The 23711-nt window shown below is 45.4% G+C and overlaps 1 protein-coding gene across 1 annotated transcript in view; it reads right to left on the reverse strand.

Moving 5' to 3' along the window:
• Positions 1–19919, reverse strand: part of PID1 (phosphotyrosine interaction domain containing 1) — a 141018-nt gene extending 121099 nt beyond the window's left edge. The window contains exon 1 of the mRNA XM_075003901.1: positions 19654–19919. Coding sequence (XP_074860002.1) covers positions 19654–19683 — 30 coding nt within the window. The 5' untranslated portion in view covers positions 19684–19919. The remainder of the gene's footprint in view (positions 1–19653) is intronic.
• Positions 19920–23711: the final 3792 nt, after the last annotated feature.

A 23711-nucleotide genomic window follows, 5' to 3' on the forward strand; every position in this document is an offset into this window, starting at 1 on the left:
CCCCAGACAAACATATTTCGACAATCAATGGACTAGTGCCAGCTATGAAACTCACCTCCTAAACTACTGAAAGATCAGGTTCCATGTGTGAACCACACAGAAACTTGCCAGTGTCCCAGGCATTAGATGGACAGAGTCAAGTGATTTAAGAAGTGAACATTTAAATATAAATTAATCAAAGATCTTTAATGAACATTTTCACTGACCTAAAATTTCAGAGTTTACTTGCCCTGGAGTGGGCAAGGCATCTGGCCCATTCATTTAGGGCCTGATCCAAAACTCACTGACTTCAACAGTAAAACTACCATTTCATTCCCAGAGTCCGTGCATCAGGACTGTAATTCTTATCACACTGCTTCCAGCAAAGAGGTCGGCTAGATTATCACAATATGTTATTCCTAGTTTCTCAGTACAGTCCATGCCAGCCCACCAAAGAAAACAGTCCATGAGACAGGCCTGGACAATCAAAGCGTTCATAGTATGACACATAACAAGATGCCATGTTGCTTGGTTTTCACAACACGAAAGACTACAGTGGAAGTCTTCAAGGACATAAAAGTCATTATAACCAAAATATTGTAAATAAACAAAAACAAAAAAACAAAGAGAAAGAACTAGGATTTTTTCATTCCAGATGCAAACCTGACAATGTGAGCTATATTTATTTTATGTTAAACATATAATATTCACTTCCTCTGTATTCTGGGAATGAAAAATAAGAGCTTGCCCTTTAGAAATGCCATGCATTTTTCATACTCAGGTTAATCTTCAGAGTCCTTTAACTATAAAGCACTAAACATAAGACCAAAACGAAAGTCTCTCACAAGAAATATTACATATTCATTCCTTAAAATAGTTGAAGCTGAAAACTGTCATCTCACTATTGTAAAATAAAAGTTAATAGGATTCAGAGAAATATCCCCATGCATGGAGAGAAGACTAAACTCCTGAAGGTCTGTGATTATGTGAGTAGTTCAACATACATTTATCAAAGAGAACTGTCCAGTTTGACAGAAAATAAAACTCACCTTATGGAACTCTGCGCCTAATGTTCCATCAATAAAACATGAAAAGGAACTAGAAGCTCCACCTCCTCAACAATCAGAACCATATTTTTAAGAATGGCAATTTCTGAGAGGCTTTAACATGTTTAAATAATGCAGTCCAATGGCCACAGTTATGCTGATTTGCCAAAGACAATCTTTCAATGGGAAGTATTCTGTACAAAGAGAAGTCAGGGACTATAATCACAAATCTGACATTGGCAAGAAACCCATGGCCACAGCTCCCCAGTGCCTGCTTTCTACTAGCTGAGATTGGTGTTTTCTAAAGAAATACCAGAACAAAGTAAAAGTGGTATGTAAACAAACAAAGCCCTGGCAACAAGCATTAAATACCAATACAAAAATTCTCAGATTTAGAGGGAGTATTTTAAGCAATCTCGCCACATGATAGTCTGTCCCTATAGAGCAGAGATCCATCCTCTGGTGCCAGCTTCTCTGGCATCACAAGAAACGGTAGAGTTTCATGCTTGGTGGACACCACAGGAAAGCCCACACCAGCTGTGAAAAAAAGTATGTCTGCTCATTAAAAAGCCAAAGTGCCATGGAAGGGACCCCAGTGACTCTGAAGGATTGAGCAGGTAAGAGAAAGGCAATCTCTGATTGGTGGTGTGGGAGGTAGAAATAAAAGGTTAGAATGCTCTAATCTAATCTGACTTTCAAATAGTTCCACTAGTGGCTTTGATGCAACCTCACTGTGGGAGCCAGGGTCTTAAGCAAATCTCCTCCAGCAGACCAACCAGAGGACCTGAGACGGGTCAGAGTCAAAGCCCTTCCACACCCAACAAGGAATCAAGAAATCTCAGTGGGATACTCTGACTTGAGAGCAAGTACAAAGGCATTCAGAAAATGCACGCGTCGTCAGAGATCACAGCAGCATAGCTTTTTGATGGGGGGAAACTCTCCATCAGCATTTAGCTATCTGGCACCCCACTCTGGCAGTCCATTGCAGTGGAATGAATGGCAGCTTATCTGTACCAAAAATTTGCTCAAACAAAACCATCAAACTCAGTATTTCCTTGCAGTCTAATTACAGAGTAGACTCAAAAGTCACATTTACAAAATTCCATTGGTTTGGAGTCTAACCCAAACAACTGAGTACAGCTGTGAAAATGAAGCCTATGTGAAAATGAAGATCTGTACAAATTCCCTTTGGAACACTGAAAGATAATCGGGCTGCTACCTTGTTTTAATCACTTTTACGGATCCTTTTACTCATCTCCCTGAAAATTTAACATCATGCACCGGTGCTGCAATGGACAGCATGGAAATCAATATGAATTCTGAGGAGTCTTCTAAAGTGTGCTGTGGGTGCAACAGCCTAATACTGGCATAATGTAGTGATACACTGAATAGAATTTTTTTCCCCCCACAGGCATAGTAGTAGACTTAAAGAAATGTTGTTTGGTTGGATCATTGGTGATAAGCCAGGAAGTACTAGAAACACTAAGAATAACAGGAATGATTCTTGTAGTGAGATATGAAGAAGAGATTTTCTTGGAATAATACATAAGATCTTTTGAGCAACCGTTAAACAGGAAATCTGTAGGATGTTACAACTTCATTTATATTGCATGCATGTGCATATTACACATTTGGTTTATCTTTAACGATGCAGTATACAATAAGGAGCAAAAATGGTGAAATGATTAAGGTCAGGACAGGAAAGAGAAAAGCTGCAGGTTCTGACACGAGGCTGGCCTTTAAGAAGCAATTCTAAAAAGCACTTTGGAGTCAATGGCTGATGGGGATGTTCAGGAGCAAGGCCTTAATTGCTCAGTGACTCAATTTCCCTATCTGTGAAATGGGAAGAACACTACACTACCTACCCTCACCAACAACTCCATGACACAAATTCACCCAGGTTCATAAAACACTGAAAACCACAGCTGAAAGGTAATGCATGAGTACAAAGATTAATCGCCACATCCATCCTTTATCTTGTCTCTTCGCTTGGTATGAGTTTTTCCTTTTTTTTTTTGTGAAGATGCAGCCGACAGTTTTCTAAAAAGGTTAAAAATGCTTTTTCACCTTCTAGTTTTACAGTAAATACAGTAGTCCAGAAATAGTATCTACACTAGCATTCAAGCAGCAGCTTGGATGTCTAAGTGTGGCATTTTGCATAATTCCTGAAAAATATATTTTTTTTGGCCAAACAGAAAACATAATAGATTCCAGATGCTGAGAACTAATGCTGGGCAAACAGTTTTGTTACAGTAAAAACAGACTCAAGACTAAACTAAACCAAACTTAGTTTTCTCTAATTATTTTCAGTTGTTGCTTGTCTCTGCATTTTCTTGGCCAAGCAGGGACCAGAAGAACCAACATGGCATGACAAGGCTGTTCTTAGGATACTTCTGTCCCCACTGAAAGGAAATAATAGAAATCTCAGGAGAAGGCCTCTTAGCATAACATTTTAAACAAAGCTTTAGCACATTCATTAGACTCAAACAGTTCAAATAAACATCCAGGGGAGGCTTCACTGCACTGAAATTTCTGAGGTTGTCCCAGCAACTGTATGAATTTTGACCTCAGATCAACACCAGTGTAAGCAGTTTAACAACTCACACTAATCCTGACAGGAGGAAAGCTTGTATCTACCTGCCCACAGGAGGATATGGAAACTCCTCAAGGAGCTCCCTCCTCCAGCAGCTGTCTCAAAAGCCAAACCTTTAGTGCCCCCCGCCCCCACACACACACACTATGTCTACACTAGGGAGTTTGGTTGGCAAAAAACCTGCAGTGTCCAGATTCCCAAGGCATTCTGTCAACAGTAAGTCCAACGCTGTAGTCGACAGATGTACCTTGCTGCCCACGAGGAATAATGCCTCTGTCAACGGAAAGCCAGTCTGGACGTTCTGGGTGGGGAGGGTGTCCCGTGTCGACAGACAGGGCTTCCATGACACTGGGCAGCCCTGTCTGCTGTGCTTTGGGTTGGCCATTTTGATGATAGAGCGACCGGGCAGTCTGGCCACTCTGTCGACAGAGGCATTATTCGATCCACTTGGCAGTGCAGCTACGATCTGTTGACAGAAGTTTTCATAGAACACAAGAACTTCTGACAAAAACTTCTGTTGACAAATCCCTGTCATCCAGAGATAGTCAGAGACAGAACGTAGGCTCAAAGTTTCATGTGAAAGCATTTTATCCTATAGCATTTGATAAGAATGTGAGGATACATTGGACGCCACCAATGCCTATGTGATATACTATAACTCAGGGGAGTGCCTTGTAACCCCAATTTTGCTCATTTGTATATAATCAGAATATGGCATATAAAGCATACCACTTGAGGTATCCAGGAAAAGGTTATGAACTGCTGAAACCCACTGTTCTTGCTAAATAGGTATGTCGTTAATGCACATCCAATTATGAGATCATATTGTATAGTTGTCACTAAACCAGGCTGCAGATTGGGGAACTGGCCAAATATTAGCTCATCAACAGACAAAAGCAAAGGAGAGTAATCAATGCCCAGACCGGTTTCAAAGTAACCATCAACAGCTATTCTCTAGCAAGGGAGCTACAATTCAATGATTCACTTGCATAAGGCCACAAGGAAGAAATTGCTCAACCTTTCCTGGGGACTGAGCAACGCCCACCAGACTGGCCTGGACTTGTGTTCCCCAATGCATGGACTGAGGGTACAAAACAAAAATTTTCTTCTGCCCTCATCTATGCTGCAAGCAACCAGGACACTGAGGAGAAGAATGAGGACTCCAACCGAGGGGACTGCCCTAGGTTTCAAAAGTGAAATGTGCATACTGAAAACGGCAATATCCAGGGGGACTGAGAAAAACTGTTTAATGCATTTGTCGCCTGCTGTGATAATGCTGCGGGTTTAGACTGCATGTGTATATTTTATTTCTTTTGGTAACTAATTCTGAATTTGTGCCCATCACTTAAAATCCCTTTTGTAGTCAGTAAACTTGCTTAACTATTCATCTCTATCTGTGAGTTTGCCTGAAGCGTCCAGTAATTTGCTCAGGTTTTACAAAAGCCAGTGTGTAGCCACTTTCCATTGATGAAGTAGCAAACTAATTAATAAATTTGCAAGGCTCATGATGAGCAGTGCAAGACAGTGTATTCCTGAGCTACAGAACTGGAAGCTATGGAGGAGGGGGGAATTCAGCTTGGGGCCTCTCTCTGTGTGATTCACGTGCGACTCTGTGAACGTTCATGCAATCTAGCTGAGCGTGCTGTTGTGCTGAGCGATAACAGGGCCTGAAGGGCTTTGTTACTTGTCATTGCACAGCATTGTGAAAGACAGCCCAGGCTGGAGAGTTAAAGTGAGCGCAGTCCCAGACTGTACTCTGGTGATCCCGTCACAACCCGCACGAGAACCTTGGTCCTCTGTGTTGCCAGACAGCCCCTTGCTGCACTGCCATGGATCCACATTAAGCAGCTGATCCTGGAAATCTTCTGGAAGAAGATGTTCTGCCTCATGGAGCAACTTTTCTCTGAAGCTAATTCCGCCTCAAACTGTATTTGCTTTCTGCAGCCTCCCTGTGGGACTGGCAAAGGGCAGAAAAATATGGACCTGAGCCAAAACTCAGTGAAACCATTGAAAACTTTTCCACTGGCTTCAGTAGGCTCTGGATCAGACCACATTTTTCAGAACAGCTCAGCACCCAGAATCATGGCCACATTCAGAAAACAGTGCATACTCCCCCTCCCTACCACCCCAGTTAACATCAAAATAAGGGATGGTTTTCAAAGGCACTCTTTGTATGCTGGGTGCTGAGTACTTGAAAAATCTAGCCCTGATTTCTTCTGAAAATCTAGCTCCAAATATATAGCGCACCCATCCCCTTCAGACTCACAGATATCCAACTCAGGAGAGAGCTCTCCTTGAGATCTGAGCAGGAAGGTATAAAGAAAGCAGCCAGAAAACTGACCCTTCAGACCATTGGCTTTCTTTCACAAAACTAGCCTCCATTCTCAGTGTTCTTGTCAATTTTCATCAAATACCATTGGACATGAAGGAGGATTTGAAACTTGTCTGATACAATGCAATCACAACTCCAGCTGAATGCTCAAACATGAGGATGCCGCTAGGTTTTTTTGTTTTGTTTTGTTTTTTCCCTAAAACAAAACAGCAGCTTTGCCATCTGTGAGCTCACAGAATAATTTTTAAAGTAACAGGCTTCAAAATTCCAAATCTTTGTACCATTTTACACAAGTGGTGTCCTTAAAATATATAGCTAGCAAATGCAAGCAGGTTGGCAATTACTGTGTTTTTAAATTTATTAAATCTCCATGCCTAGAAATTCCTGTTTATTGCTCAACAATTTCACTTCCACTACAACTGCAACCAAATTGATTTCTCTGAAATTTCAGCAAATGGAAATCAATTTCTGAAATGATACATTTTCTCACATTTTGTTCCACATACAAATGGCTGCAACGCTTCTCTCTCTCCAACAACAGGAGCACAAAGTCATTAAAAGCTATGCCACACCAAGACTTGTTCCCTCTACCCTGATATCAGGGCATCTTTCTCTTAAAAAGTGTGTAATTAAAACATGCCACTGCCATTAACTGTAATGTTTGCATTATTTCTAATTATTACACAATATCAAATGGTTGTGAAAAAAGCAAGAACAACATATTGCTCGAAGGACTTTTTAATTACACACTTTTAACATATATGGACCAAATTCTCACCTCACCTAAATAGGCACATCTCAATTAAGTCACTGGGGTAATATGACTGTGAGAGAAGAATTTGTGCCTGGTTCCTGGAATTCTACCCCAGTTCAAGTCACGTCTATCAGAAACACAGACTCCTATTTTTAAGGCAATATACAGTGCTTTAAACCCAGGATGAGGGAGAGTATGACTGATCCCAGTGCTGTTTGATAGCAAACAGCAGAAGATGGAAACCCTCGCAGATAAATTAGCGAGCTGTTCAGACTCTGCCTCCTTCGGTCCCTTGACTTCCTTCATTCAACAAAAACATTGACTTTTGTCATCAGACAGATTGTTAGTTTCATAAGCAGAAGCTAGCAGTAGACTATAAATGAACTCTCATGATAATTTTCCAGGAATATTTCCACAAGGGAGCCACTGACGTTGATTTTCTTTGGTCAGACATTAATTCCCAAAATTAGCACTTTTCAAGAGCCATTCGTTTTCTACAATGCATATATAAAAGGGAAGCACCCCAACAAAGCAATGTTTTTCTGAATTCAGACAGCTTTGTCTCAAAGATCGTTGACTGGTATTAAATCGAAACAATAAAGCCTGTGTTGAAATTTTCATGCACTAAAAGTATCCAGAAGCCAGACTGTGCCAAAACGTGTGTAGTAAGACTTTCTGACTTTCTACTTTGCCTCATATTCAGTTTCAAGTACTTTTGACTTTCTCCCCATCATTAGCAATTATAAAAGTTTATAAAATCAAAGTTCAAATAGCAACATCAGCATTTTTGTGTCCTGTACCCATTTGAATTTATGACTATTTATTGCATCACAAATCATACTTTGTTCTGATGAGTGTAGTTGAGCTTAAATTGTTTGATTATACTTCGGAATACATTAGTAAATGAACGGTAGAATACTGTTAAAAAAAAATCTAGTAGCACATATTACTGATGTCAACTGTTAAATTCTTTCCAGTCTTTTGGTAAGAAATGTCATGTTTCCAGATTAGCTAAGTGATAGGCAAAATGCTACAGGAAAGCATCTGGGCCTTTCACTTTTAATAATTAAGACTCTTCAGAAAATGATATTCTGAACTGGAAGCAACAATGCAGTACTAATTTAAACACTCTTGATTTTAGGGGGCTGGCAAGGGGAGAAGAATGTGAGTCTACCACCCTCCAAATGATTTGAAGAAGGCCTAGAAGAAAGAAGTCAAACAATGGACAACTGCGTATGCGTAATTGCCCATAGGCAGACTTGAATTTAGGACCTCTGGAGCTTAGTGCAGGAGCCTTTACGGTTTAAGCTAAAAGCCAGCACCCTCTTACTACAGTTGTAGAGACTCATTCTTTCTCCCTGTAAGTGGTCTTGGTGCCACCACCTGGGACAGTGAACCACAGCCATAGGTGGGTGGGTTACACATGGTTAAAAGGGATCTTACAGGTGGTTTAATTATGTCAGTAAACATGAGACCTTTTATATAGCCAACTTGAAAACATGAAGTACATGAGGAAGCACATAGTAAAATTATTTCCTTTCAATATCGATATTACCTCTTTATTCGCATGTCACTTGACTTCAGATCTGCCACGAGTACAAAGTGAGAGACGTATTAAAAAAAAAAGTGATACGTCCCGCATGGTGCAGATTTGCAAACAGTCAGTGCGAGGGTGTGAAGTGGACCACCACCAGAACTACTCTTCTCTCTCCTTTCCTACTCTAGGAGAAAACATGTTTGAATACTGTGGGATTTACACACATGTAAGCATAAGAAGGGAGAACCAAGAGGTTTACAAACAGTAACTGTGCACCCATTCTGATTTGCTGCAATGACCATGGACAGTCAGGCCTTGTGACTGAAATAAAAATCCTGCCTCTTGATTAGACTTGTGTCCAGGGATGCGCCAGGAATCAGAATCCAAATACCAGAGCTAGAAGGTAACCCAGAACTAGGAGCCAAAGACAGAGCAAAGGATCAAGGACAGAAGGGAACAAGGGCTGGAGCCCAGAACAGGCCATAGGTGAAGCAGGATCAGGTTCAGGAACAAAGCTGGAGAAGGGAAGCAGACAAGCACAGCTGCAGGTGAGGGATACATTGAGCAGCTGCTGATCTGCTGTGGCTTATAATCACAGCTGCTGGTTAGCAGCCATCAGGTGCTGTGGCTACTCAAGTCAGTTGTAAGTAGTGCAGCTGTGCGCTTTGGTTACCTAGCAGCTCTATTAGTCAGGGAGCAGGCCAGCACCTGCTATCTATAAGTATATGGTGCCACTCCTCTTCCAGGAAAATTTAGGTTTCACAACAAATGCCATTCCTCCCACAGGCGGGCAAATGGAACCACATTAGGCCCTTGCTTGTTTTCAAAACCATTTCAGAACTCTGCATGACAAATGACAAAGAGAGCTGCCCCAGCAATAACAGCCGCAACAAAGGCAATGGGTGTCTGATCCTTACATCCTATGCCAGGAACAGGAGGGCAGCAGCCAAGGAGGAAGCTGACAGTGGTGCTGGTGAGCTGATGGCAGGGGTCAGCGAGCCAGCCACAGGTGGGACCAGCAAACTGGTGGAAAGAGCCAGAGACCAGCCACAGCTGGACCAGTGAGTTGGTGGCAGAGGCTTGGGAGGGAGCCCCATCCACGGCTGAGAAGCCTTTGGTGGCAGCTGAGGAAGAAGCCGTGGGACTGGGAAGCTCTAGCCAGGCTGGAGGTGGAGGGGGCAGGGTAACTGCTGGACCCAAAGTGGAGCCCAGTGGCCTGAGCTAGTGGCTGATGGTGCAGAAGAAGCCACAGGGCTTTCTCTCTGGAGCACCATCAGAACTACTCTTCTCCCTGCTTTCCTAGCCTGGGAGAAAACTTGCTTGCATACTGAGGGATTTACACACATGTAAGCATAAGGGAGAACTAAGAGGCTTATAAACTGTATGACTTACAGATTTGCTACTATGACCATGATCCTGCTTCACCTAACGCCAGCTTTGGGCTCCAGCCCTTGTTCCCTTCTGTCCTTGATCCTTTGCTCTGTCTTTGTCTTATAGTTCTGGGTTACCTGCTAGTTCTGGTATTTGGATTCTGATCCCTGGCACATCCCTGGACACAAGTCTAATCAAGAGGCAGAACTTATATTTCAGTCATTTGGAATGGCTCTGGTCCCAAGGGTGCCAGACCAGGGAAGGGCAACCTATTACCAGTAAATTTTACAGCAAGTACCACTGCAAAGAGAATATATGAGGAAAATATAGCAAGCTAGGGGATTAAGGTGTTTGCTAGCTGCATAAGTGAGGAGTAAATTTTAAACCAATACATCAAACATCTCTGGATACGCATTACAAGAGAAAAGATGCTGCATGTTCAGACTCCATGCTTACCTTGGCATTTTTTGACAGAAAATTAAAGCAAATCAGAGGAACAGAGACTGGGGATGAAGAGTGTTTTAAAAAGAGACAGAGTTTACGATCATTTTTTTAAATTAAGCATGATTAATAACGTCCACATGACCAGGAGTGTCAACAAACATTCTCTTACGTATCAGTGCATTTCTCTGCACCAGTGACTTAAAAGTCATATAGCATTACATGAATTTATGTCTACAATGTAGAAATAATGGACTGCCCTATGTGATTACAAGAACTGTCATAACTGAAAACAGGGTGAAGTGAAGATGTTTATACAGGTGAAAGAAATAAGGCACAATCTACCATCCCAGTAATAATCCACTCAAATCTGCAGCAACAGAAAAATATATCAGACTATGAATGATTCTTCATCAACAGAAGGACAACAAGACTGACTTCATTCAGAGAGAACCAGAAGATAAAATGTCACTTCTTTGTCACTAGCGTGACAAAGACAGCATTAGCCATGACTTATTAAGCAGGAAGAGTAATGTATGCCACATTATTACAAAAATTACACCTTTCAACAGTACATCAAACTTTCAAAACTAGACTGTCATGACAGTGCTAGGTAGAAACCCAACATCTGTTGGAACTGCACTCTCAACCATCTGTTCCAGAGGTATGAAGGTTACCAAATGAATGCTACATTTCCTGTAATCTGAATGTACAACAGATCTGAACATGGGTTTACTCTGTCTTTGATGCTCTTAAGCAATACATGAGCTCTAGTAATGATCTCTCTGGTGTCAACTGTAAACATTGTGTAATACCAACAGACCCAGGTTGCCAGCACCAGGGATTGAACCTGCGCTCATAGGGACTAAAGCCCTGTGCTCTACCATGTGAGCTAAAGGCCAACTGGCTCTCAGCTGAGGCTGTAGACCACAGACTTCACTCACCCTAGTATGAGGTCTCAGTGCCCCCAGGCACTACAATTGCCTATAGCAACAGTCAAACCCAAATGTCAAGAGAAAAATACTTTGAAACTTGGAAGGATTGACCATGTTAGAATAAATGAGCTATCACAAAACTGAAATGCACAGCTTTGTATATAACGCATGGTGGATACCAAGAGTATGCCACACACAAGAAAGAGATAACCTTGATAAAATACCCAGATATCAGAAAAGACTTGTTCTAAATAAAGTTCAAGTTGGAAGATGCAACTATTTTCTCAGCAATTTTACGTATTAGCTTGATATACCACTGTAGAGAATACTCTGTACTGGTAATAATTATGAACTAATGTGCAGATTCTTATGGTCAGATCCTGATGTAATCTATGCCATATGCAACTCACATCTGAGAGCTCAATAATTAATCAATACTATTCTGAGGGTTCTCCAAGCAAGGATGGAGCAAACCCAGTATAGAATATCCATGCCCCCTCCTCCCCCATCCAGAAAAGAAACTAGCAAACACTCAGCTCTAAAATTACCAGCATGGATACCTTATTTGTATCCATTTCTAAAATACGCATTGTACCCATAGAAAGCCATACCACCTCTGTATTCTCTCCTCATCTTAACATCCAGAAACAACTGGATTTGCTCCAACACATATTTATCAATAATTTATGTTCAAGACCAGATGGCAGCTAATGGTCTTGTTAAAGTCAAAAGACTGTTTCTTGAGAAGGGGGGTCTTACTTAAATGAGCTATCCTGAGCTCTTGAAAGGCAACATTAACAATCTCCACCAATAATGAATCCAATATGTCCCCACTGGGTTTCACCAACCATGAAGAGGAACATTCTGGATTACAAAACAATAGGTCACAGCTATCTCAAAGATACAATAAAGGAGCTACTCAGTGGCCTGCAGCTACTTCACATGTATCTTCTCACTGGGTTAAGCCTGCTAAATAAATTCCAAATCCTTGGCCATTTGGACCAGGACCAGATCTTCACTTCATACAAGACTGTCTCAGTCTTCAGTTCCATCTCTCATCCTCTCTCAAAGTCACTCTCTAACATCTCCAACTTCTGTGTCCTCGACTGTCATTTTAAGTAGCACTTTGAAGGCATGACTCCCTCCCCGCTTCTGGTCTGACTGCTCTTTGGATTTTCCTTGTATTTATTTAGGCTGTGAACTCTTTGTAGAAGGGGCTTACTCTCTTTCAAATGTTCTGGCTTCATCACTGGTAACTTCAACAACTGCCAATCTCACATACGACTCCTTAACATGCTGGCACACCATCCCTTTTCTGATCTGTTTCAGCACTAGATCAACTTTTCAACACACCAAAATGACCACTTCCCTTGAGCTTATCATCATTAAACAATATAGTCACCCTCTGGCCACCATCTTGTTTTCTTTAACACTGCCCACCCACCCTCCAACCCTGGTCTCTAGTCTTTCCCAGGGAATTCCTTCCTGATAACTTTTACGTTGACTCAGCTGTTGATTCGCTTTGCACCCACTTTACACCACCCAGTCAAAGCCAGTTCTCCCTCTCTATACACATCCCTCACCCTACCAATCCTATTTCTGTTCTGCTAGGCAACTCCTCATAAAACCACAGAAATTTTTGCTACTTCATGTTTGTTCTTTCCTCCTTCAACTCTGCAGTCTTCCTAGAGAAACCATGCTAATTCTCCCCCTTCAGTGGAGATGACCTAGGGATAATATAGGTGGTGTTTGTTCCTGCTGTGAGGGCATGGGACTGGACTTGATGAATTCTCAAGGCCCCTTTCACTGCTAGTATTCTATGATTTCCTCTCCCACAAAACCAGCTACCTATTCGTTAGCTTTAATGCTGCCCCTTCTGCTGTGTCCTCCTCCTCCTCCTCCAGGTGGGCTACTGTCAATCTTTCCAGAGAAAAGACTGGCATGACCTCATGCTCCCTTTCTTTTCCACCTGCCCCCTTCAACACTTCCTTCTGCCTCTCCTCCTCCCTCCTCTAACTTGTCTCCCCCTCACTGTTTCCTACCCCTCAAAAAGCAAATGTGTGTGGTCTCTCCATCCTTACAAAAAGTTTTATCCCAATTCCTCTTCAGTTGCCCAACTTCGCCACTAACTTGACCAACTGCTCCACATACAAATTGCTGTAATTGGTTTCTCTCCACCAGGGCCATGCTTGCTCCTGTCTCATAAGGGTTGTCCTCCATTCCACTGAAAGTGTTCTCACGGAGTTCTCCAATAATCTATTCTTCAGACCACTATCATTTCCCGTTAGCTACTCTGACCAGCATCACTCACTTCCTTCTTCTCACAATCTTGTTCTTGCTTGGTGAGTGTGAACCTGACCTCTCACGGGACTCCTGCTCACTCACTCTTCCTGCGAGCTGCAGTTAGGGTCTCACACGGCTCCACCTTTAGCCCCATCATACCCTCCAGGTAGTCCCCTTGTCTAGGTAATCCCATCTGCCCACTCATATGAACTGCCATATTCATGCTGGTCATTCACAAACTGCATCTCCAGCCCTAATCTGGCTCCTCACACCGAATCCTTGACCTTGGTCTGCCTCCAACATCTCCTCATCATCTTTCTATCAATTTAATATGAACAGAACTGAGATTCACATCATCTATGCCCTCTCCACTGCAAACTGTCAGTTAACAATGGCTGGGCCGGCAGTTAGCACAGTTTAACATATGGGCAAAGCTGGCATCCCTTTGCGTCAGAGTTGTCTTTTGCCATCCCAGTAATAATCCACTCAAATCTGGCCATGTTATCATCCTCTCAAAAAACCTCAGTTTGCCCATGCTCAAGAGAGATTGAGAATTTCGCAGATAATTTCTAATCAAAGATCCAGTCCCCTCAGGCACCCCCCCACGGCATGACTGGGAATGATCCAGCCTGCAGCTGTAGCGACTCTGACAAGCACTTTCCCTGCAACAGTGACACTTAGCTGCTCGGCCCCACTGCTGTAGGAACAGAGAAATGCTTGCTCCTGAGCTCTCAATTTCACACACATCACACAGAGCTGGAAGGGACCTTGGGAGATCATCAAGTCCAGTCCACTGCCCTCCTGGCAGGATAAGCACCCTCCCCTTTTGTCTTAATCTATTTACTCCAGATCCCTAAACAGCCCCCTCAAGGGCTGAACTCGCAACCCTGAGTTTAGCAGGCCGGTGCTCAAACCACTGAGCTATCCCCTCCCTTTCCTCTCCAACCAAAGCCAGGCAGGGTGGAGGAGGGAGTGATCTAATTCAAAAGCAGGAGGGATGAGAGCTGGGCATCAAAGGGTCATAGAGGGAGAGACTGGCACATGGAGCCAGGGGCAGAAGTGAGAAAATGATACTGGATGAGGAGGTGAGAACAGGGGAATGCTGGGACTGGAAACCGGTAGTGGAGTTTCCATCCCCAGGGTTGCCCCACTCTCAACTCCTTCCTGCTCCCAGGGTAGGGTAACTGGGACAAACAGTCTGGGTATGGAGACTAGGAGTGGTAGCAGCAAAGGGGAGCAGATAGAGACCAGACGAGGCACCAAGGGCTGCAGGGAGGACTTGGACTGGCCGGGCAAACTGCCTGGAACTGGGAGCTGGGCCTAGGATATGGAACCCTGCGGGGGCTTAAAAGAGTAACTGGCTGAGCAGACCAGGGCTGGAAAAAGGAACCATAATGGTGGGGTGAAGAGACAGGACTGGAAGAGGGGCAGACGGAACCAGGCTTGGGACAAGCAGAAGCAGAAGGATCTGTCACTGCCAGCGAAAGCTCCCTGCCAGCCCTGGAAATGGAACCCAAGACTTCCGAGACTCACCAGCCCTCTGCTGGGAGCGAACATCCGTGAAACCCACCACTGTAGTGCCTCATCTCCCCTGCAGCACTGGTCCACGTACAGCAGAGGATCCCAGACTGGGGGGGTGGGGGGTGACTCACAGGACAGGTTGGGGAAGCCACCTCAGGCCCCATGCATTGGCTCCCCCCCCACACACACATACAGCCACCTCAACTGTTCTATTGATGGGAGGTACCCAGGGAATTACAGGCCACTTGACGTGGAGCAGAACAGCAATTGCCCCCTCCTGCATACACACACCGCAGCAGCAGGAAATGGAGCAGCCCAGCAGCCTGCTCTGCTCTGTTGCATCACCTTCTCCCAGACTGAACCACTTGCTGTTGCCACAGAAGCGGCGTGCAGCTGGGCGGGAGAGGGTGATGCAGCAGAGCAGCAGGATGCCAAGCTGCTCCAGATCACGCTGTCATGGCGAACGCAGGGGGAGAAGGGAGACACACAACCCCTGCTGCTGCCTCGTCAGGACCCCTGCACCACCCAACCCCCTAGTTCCCCAGCTCATGTTGCTCAGGGAGGGACAAGGGGCAGAGCACAGCTGAAGCAGGGGCGGGGCACGGGCAAACCAAGGGCAGGACTTGGAGAAAAGGGGTGGAGTGGGGGGAGGGCACACATGCAGCCCTGGGCCTCCCTAGGGATGGCCCTAGGTGCCGCCTTAGGGGAGCTGGAGCAATGGTTGGGGATCCACACAGTGGGGCCCAAGCCAACCCCACAGGGGACAGGGAGGGACCACCACCCAGCCCCACCCTAACTCCAGTCCCAAACCAACGTGAAACCAGCTATAAACAATCCCCTTCGTTGCATAACCCTGAGCCCTCCCAAGACCACATCTACCCTGTCTGATGAATGAGACGGGGTCCTGGGAGAAAAACGGCCTGCGATAACTGTAAATACAGATGGTACCCGAACACATCTGCAGAGGGGGGCTCAATTAAATCTGCAACCATAAGACCTACAGCCACAGAATTTGATAGGCAGCTTCCTCGTACCATAACTTAAACCAGCGTCAGGGGTTGGTTGTGCCTGGAAAGTGGAAAATGCCTGAAATCCCAGGGCTTCCCAGAATATGGAAAGGGACAGGGCAGAGGGGAGGGGTACATACTGGAGGTACCTGACACTGAGAGAGGTCATGGGGGGCAGCTGCAGCACCCAGAGAGGGCCAGCAGGGCTCTTACATCTTGCCTCCACAGAGACTGGATAAGTCACTCCCCTGCCCCAAACCCAGAGCCTGCCCACCCCAGACAGTCAACCAACTCCAAAAGAGGCTGCTGGGAGGGCAGCCACCAGACATCCTGCAGGTCACAGGAGAGGGTACTGGAGGCTGAGGGCAGCCCCTGGAACCTCGCCCCAGCCCCACAGCCTGCAGGGGGAGCAGCTAGAGGAGGAGAAGGATGGGGTGGGCCATTACTCCAAGGAAAGACTCCCTGGAGAAGCTGCAGGCCTAGGAAGCAGCAGCAGCAGGATGTGGGCTGCCCCCAGAGTACTGCCCCCTAAGTTGCAGGCCAGGGGTGTACAGCTGGAGGACCCCAGCCCCCACCCAATATGCACACAGCCCTAGATCCCTCCCTCCAAGGAGATCCCACTGGATGGGAAGTGCCACCCTGACCCCCCAGGAGGAGCTGCCACTATAGTGGTATCACCCTCACTGCCAAGGGTACCCCAGTCACCCCACGCACGCACACATCTCCTAACCCCCTGTCCTTAGACCCCTGCTGTAACTTCTGAACCTCCCACCTGCCTTGTCTTCTGCACCTCCACCTCCAACCATGAGGCCGCCCTTGCCCCTGCCCCTCCTCACCTCTGAACCCTCATGCCAGCATTCATTTTAGACAAATACTATCACTGGAAAAAACCATGTGCATTTTTCATTTATTTTCCAAAAAATTACTTCAGCTAAAGAGCCAAGCAAGGTCAGGTACCTCTGCTAGTGTTGCATATAAATACTATTCACGGTACCGTATTTATCTTATGTTTTAAACACCTTATAATTCTTCAAAGCGTGCACTCAACCATTTTATGCAATCACCTTTTCATTCATTACGCCCATTCAACACACCTGGTTTCAATTTAGGTCTGCCCTGCATGTGCTCAACTTTAGGCAGCATGAGTAGACATACTGACTTTACTGAGACTGCCTACAGGATGTCAAGATAAACGTGTAAAAGTCTTTGCCGTATCAGGGACCGAGACTAAATTCTTCAGAGCAGATATTGTCTTTTGCTGTGTGATTATAGAATATCTGCACAAAAGAGTCTCTAGCTATTACCAGAGAATGAATAAATAGTAGCATGCTACCATAATTAATTTCATTCACAAACCACATTTCAAGCACACACTGAGTCAAAGAGTTCCTATCCATTGAAATCGCATTCCTTGGTCTGGCTAAGAAGCATGGATTATTACTGTAACTGGCTCATGGAGATTAGAACTCCTAAAGACTTGCTCAAACTTCACTTTAATATCAGATCAGAGCAGCCTTTGGATTTTCTACTTTCTGGTATCAAAGCAATTCTTTAATTCCAATTACAGAAGCAATAAAAATATTTTAATATGTTCAACTATTTCTCATTAGGGTATTTTTTTTGGAAACTGAACGACGTTGATATAGTGGAATTGCAGAGTAAGCTTTATTTCGTCTTACTTTCTTAAAATCTCAAGTTTCCATATGTTTTTATAAAATACCTAATAACAGAGTGATACTCTCCAAGCAGTTAAGCCTAAAACTAGATCTGCTAGAGATGGTTTGGTTTGCAGGCACACAGTTTCCCATCTTGCCACCATCCATTCACACTACCTTCCTGACCTCTTCTCCAAAAAGCGATGTTGAAATATAGAAGACTTCTGAATTCTCAGAGAAACAAAATTCTTGTATATTTCATTAGCCTGCCTGATCATAAGAAAAAAGAATAGACAGGGAGTAGAGAGATGAAGAAACACTCTCACTTTCTCTCTTCCCCACACCCCCCTACAGATCTGCTGTTGACAGGTTCCCTTCCAGAAAAGTTGTCTGTTTAACCATTGTACAGCTTTCACTTTGGGGTTCTTATGGGAGGCGGGGCAGAGGAAGCAGGTTAGAATAAACAAACTAGTTACTATATAACTGTGTGTAAGGTAAACTACATTTTGCGTCTTACAACTCTGTCAATGTCCCACTAATGGTATTTTGCAGAAGATTTTGTAAAATTTGACCACTCTTCTTAATGAGGCTGGCACGTTCTTAATTATATCACAAATTTTATATACAGGGATATCAAGAAAATACTACTAACAAGACAGAGTATACAACAAGCACAAGAAGCAACAGTTTTATAGGCAAATAATAATGACATGAAAACTGATATGTCTAATGGGAGATACCACACAGCAGAATATATGCCATATCGCTCAGCTGCCAAGTGTCACGGCTTTGGAAGTTGGAATTCACACACTTCCTTATATAAAACACACTGCTCATGAATAACTTAGATTTAAAAAAAAAAAAATTAAAAATATTCAGAAAAGCCAAGCCACAAAAAAAGAACATCAAGGAAGTTTGACTACTAGCATGACACTATCTTCAAAGTGATGCTGCATCAGCACACCCCCCACCCCTGTATACACACACACACACACACACACACACACACACAGAGAAAGGCCTTTATAGATAACTAAAAAGTTAAAACAAGCTTACATTGCACTCATTTAGGTGCTATTTGAATGCAGATCTGTATTCAAATACAGCCGTTTGAGAACAATTAAGATCCCCTTAACATCCAAGAATAGAATTCCTTTTGAAGTCTGATAACTTACAACAAAAATGTAAATGTGTTCTCCCCATTATAACCTTCTGTGAAGCTGAGAGCCATGATCTAAACTGGAATTTTCAGTATTACAATATACTGACACTTTCTAGATAGGTTGTCCATTCCTCACAGCAAAAAAATGAATCTAGTTTGTGAACTTTACCTACTACTTCTCTAGAAGGTTGGATGTTTAATTACTGATCCCTGAGCTTCAAGTTAAATCATAATTTTGCATGCCTCACTAATACTGCATCTACCCTTGTCAGTAAATTTCCTTTTTGCCCCCAAGCCTTCAAATCCACTCAGCCTTAAAGCTTCTTATATTTTGCCACTTAAATTGTTATTCAAAATTTATTATGTGATCCAGCGCTGCTTGAGGCATGCCAAAAAGTTTGTCTGTGGGATTGTGTAAATACATCTGGCAGTCTGTCTGGCTGACCATCTGGAGAACATTTCAGAGCAAGAAGCATGGAGCAAAACCCTCCAGTAAGGACAACCCTGAGCCCCCCGAGACTTCAATACGTGTCACTGATGACTCCTGCAAATAACTAGGCTCCTCCAATTTTCAGTATTGCTCAACCCCAAATACTCTCCAGCCCCGCAGGCCAAGTCCCATTAAACAAATATGTTCTTGTTTGTAGGCAGGAGTCAATGAACCGGCCAGCCCAAGGACTGGCTCGTTTTGGATGTCTAACAACTTTTCTCCTTAAAATGAAATGGCGGGGGGGGGGGGCGCAGAAAGCCAACTGAAGCCCTGTTGGCCTGATGAGCACAAAGATGACCCAGGCGAAGCCACAGCGCTGCACCTCCTCGGGTCAGTCTTTGGAAAAGGCAACACGCAAACAGCTGGACTCCGGCCAGCCTGGAGCCTGGCCCGGGGACGCCAGGTGCGAGGGCCGGGCAAACAGCGCTAGGCGCAGGGACCCGCTGGCAGGCGTGCGCACGGCAAGGCCCCACCCACGCCCCCCCCAGCACGTGACCTGGTCCCTCCAGGCCAGCACCGCCTCAGTTTCCCCCGCCCGCTCGCTTACCTGCAGCCTCTCCGTCGCTGGCTGCCACATAGCTGGCGCAGGGGGCAGGGGCGGGGGCGGCGCGGGGAGAGCCAGGCGCTGCGGAGGGCGAGCCGGGCTTCAGTGCGCCAGGCGCGCTCACATCTGCAGAGCCGCGGGCCGGGCACACGCCGCTGCTGCGAGCCTGGGAGCGGGCACCCGGGCGAGCCGCGCGCAGCGCTGCGAGTGCACCAGCGAGCTCCGCCAGAGGCCCCCCTTGCGGCAGCGGCAGCAGCGCCCTGGCCCCGCCCCCGCCCCTTAGCTCCGCCCCCGGCCCCGCCAGCCCACACATCTCCCCCCGCCCCCGCGCCGGCTGCAGCCCCTGGACACACTGCCCGGTCCAGCCCCGGCGCACGTGCGCTGGGTGAGCCCGCAGCGCTCCCGACGGCCAGGCCGCCCCCCTTCCCCCTCCACACTCCGACTCCCGCTGAGACCCCGGCGCGGACAAGCCCCTGAGCCCAGCCTGGCCTCAGGCGGAGATCTCCAGCCACCCCGTTCCCCCGGGGCAGTGCGTGAGCGTCACTTTAACGGTGAAGCCGCTCAAAGACTCACCCAGGTACTGACGGTAACTAAAGCTGTTAGTCTCCAGGGCGCTGCGGGACGGCTTGTTTTTAACCTCCCGGGCGCCCTTAGGACTATCAAAACTGAGGCCACCTGCAAGGTCCCGCCGACAGTGGCAGCGGGCTTGCTCCCCTGTGGGGTCCACAGCACAGCTGGATTGTGTCCGGCTGGGACAGCAGCGCCCTCCGGCTACAGTAGCTGCAGAGCCGTAGGTGAGTGTAACAGAGACATCTACTGGCTAGTGGGGGAGCCTGTTTCCTCCGAGGCACCGGTCTTGTTGTGGACATTGCCCTGGTGCAGGCCGCCTGGTGGTTTACTAGCTGCTAGAGCAGGACAGGTAATATATTTGATGGGCGGGAGGGTGGGGAGGCACTGCAAGATTTTGGTAAGTGGTCAAGGGCTGCACTTTATATGGAGGGTGTGTGGGATCCAAGATGGAGACTGGGTGCAGATGGGAGCTCAGGGATGGAGAGTGGGGTGCAGAGGAGAGGGGGGTCTGAGAGAGGAGGGGGTTGTGATGGATCTGGAAGGGGGGTGTTCAGGAGAGGGTTCAGACCTAGGGAAGGGATGTCGGAGTGGGTGCAGGGTCTGAGGTGGAGCTGTGACCTGGGGCGGGTGGGAAGAAGGTACAGAGGGATTGGGCGGTGTCCGGGGCAGGGGTTGGGATGCAGGGAGGTCTGGGAGAGGATTGTGGCCTGGAGGAGGGGTGCAGGGTCTGAGAGGGAATTGGAGTGCAGTGCCAGAAGCAGCCTCTGGCTGGAAGGCACATAGCTAAGCAACACCTGGCCAGGAGCACTCTCAGGTAGGTCTCCCTGCCTTCCAGCAGCCCCAACCCACTGGCTATTCCCTTTCACTCTGCACTGGCTTTGGGTGTTACCCCACCCCCAGCAAAATCTCTCAGCTCCTATTGGCTGGAAGTTGGCCAATAAGAGTTGAGAGATTTTGCCTGGGGATGGCACAGCACCTGAAGCTCTCCCCATAGGAGCTAGCCCTGGGCTAGATTAAAAGGCTTGGTGGGGTAGATCCAGCTCCTCAGGCTCTGTCTTGCCTGTCCCTGTCCCAGAGGCATCTTTTCTTATACCAAATTACAATGTTTTTTTTCTTCTTCAGGGAGCCTTTTAAAACACTGCTAGGTCACTGTATGACTACCACCAGTTACATTAGTGATTGTATTGCGTAGGTGCCACCTACTTTGTGAGCACAGGGATCATCCCATGTGTTCAGAGTTGCAGTGCAGTTAGCTGGCTACACCACTGTACTTTTCAAATTTACGTTTGTACAATAATTTCTTAGCCGTCATTCTATTTTCCAGAACTCTCAAATGACTGGCATTTTAACCATGAGTAAATTTTAGTTAAGTTTTCCATCAGTGCAGTCTAGTGAAAGCAAATACATTATAAACTTACAGTTTACAATACTACTGCTGTTGGTAAATAAAGTACTCTGCATACATTTGTTTGTTTCTTAATATCTAATCTTGTTTTTCTTTAGCATTATGCACTGCTAGGTATTTCTCTCTGTTAGCCAGAATATTTGAATATCTGGCAACCTCACAGTCCCAGAGCTGTCAGATATGAAAGAGTTTACTGTACTCCTGTTCAGGGCACAACACTGTCTCTGAGGCTGCTCCTGTAATAACAGAAAATCTATGTCTGGATTATGCAGAAGATGCTTTTACTGGGAGGTGATCTGACCGTATGCCTGATAGAGCTCCTGGAATATCAAAATAAGGAGAACTAATATGTCATTAAATAGGATAATACCTTAAAAAACTGAGCCCCTGCTTATGCTATGGTGTCATAAAAGAGCCCATTGTAGTTTTCCTAAGAAATGTATTTTGTCCCACTCTCCTTGTCCAAATCCTCCTTTACTCCCCTCCCTGATGCAGCACAATGTGCTGTGATGATTTATTCCTGGGTGTAACATTCCAGTGGTGCCACCTTCAAGTTATTAGTCAAAAAGGGATGGTGCAGAAGTTCTGCCTTGGCATCATTAAAACTAAAACAATCTTCAGCACACCTTGAGCTTTATCTGTAAATATAACTATTGTGTACAGACTGTAATAGCTGCATTTTTCATTCATTATATCCCATATCTATCCACATGCCCAGGAAGAGAGAGAGAGAGAGAGAGAGAGCGCATTTTGTTCCCCCCACCCCAGCTTGCACCCACACACACCCCTAACACTGACTGTGGACTTTAATTTATTATACACAATATGTAATAAAAAGATAGGCATTCAAAAATTCTAAACCTTAGCAAGTATGGGAATGGCAAATTAAGGTGATCTGTAAGAGTATTTGATAAACTCTGTAGTTTGCACTTGTGCTAGAATGTGTGAGGATAATTTTCACTGGCATTATTCTTACTCTGTGAAAGTTGAGGATTTCATAATAGTATTAGTACCCCAGCTTGACATTTCTATTTTTAAGAATTAAAGGTTTTTAATGTTGGTGTCCATCTTATGTATTTTATAGGGTTGCATCACTTATTGTTCTATGTCCTAACTGTCAGCCAATATAAAGTTTTTGCATGCAGATTTCTTTTCATTTTATTGTTTTCAAAAAGTAAAGTATGACAGTCTGAAAGTTTGGTATTTTTAATGTTTAAACAATATTTACTGAGTCCAACCATCCATATCCCAGACTTCCCCATGCCTTCCCAAAATGTGGCCGCTCTAGCCCTTGCTTCATGGAGCAGCGTGGGAAGAATTGACTGTCCACCACGCTTTACTAGCCAAAGGACAAAGAAAATCATCCCATGGGAGTGTGGAATACTTTGGTGGACTCCCTAGTATGAGTCCAGTGGGTGTGTGTCTACACTGCGAAACAGGAGGGCTCACACTCTGCATCGTGGCTTGCATGAGTCAGTCAATCTGAGTAGACAGAAGGTGAGAGTAGGCTGGAGACTGAGTTTGACTGCTTGGCTCAAACTGCAGTGTAGACACAGTGTAGTACACTTATCGGTACTTTGAATGTATCTACACTGCAATATGTGGGGCTTGGGCTGCAGGACTAAAATGTTAGTGTAGATGGATGGGCTCTGGCTGGAGCTCAACTTCTGGGATTCTTCCCTTTCCCTGCCCACATACCCATTTGATAGCCTTGTAAAGTGAGCCCTGCAAACCTGAGGCAGCTGACATGGGCCATGCACTGGTGTTTTTTTGCAGTGTGCATGTATCCCATACAGGAACATAGACAGTGTCCAGTCAGCCTGGGGTTCAAATTTAGGTTCAAGCCCAGCCCTCTTCCATCTACACACAAATTGCTCTAAACCGACAGCCAGACTCAAGGTCCCAGGACCCCGCAAGGGCAAAGAGGGCAGCCTGAGCCAAGGCAAGACCCAGGGTTCAAAGCTTATTGCTTTGCAGTTTAGACAGTTGAAATACTGTCCTCAGCACAGGAGTTCTAAGGCAAGAAGCAGCAGGAACTCCTCTACACTTCCCTGCAGGGGACATGTACCAGGGACTTCCATCTTCT

The sequence above is a fragment of the Carettochelys insculpta genome, chromosome 10 (genome assembly GCF_033958435.1).
Source record: "Carettochelys insculpta isolate YL-2023 chromosome 10, ASM3395843v1, whole genome shotgun sequence".
Taxonomy (NCBI): domain Eukaryota; kingdom Metazoa; phylum Chordata; order Testudines; family Carettochelyidae; genus Carettochelys; species Carettochelys insculpta.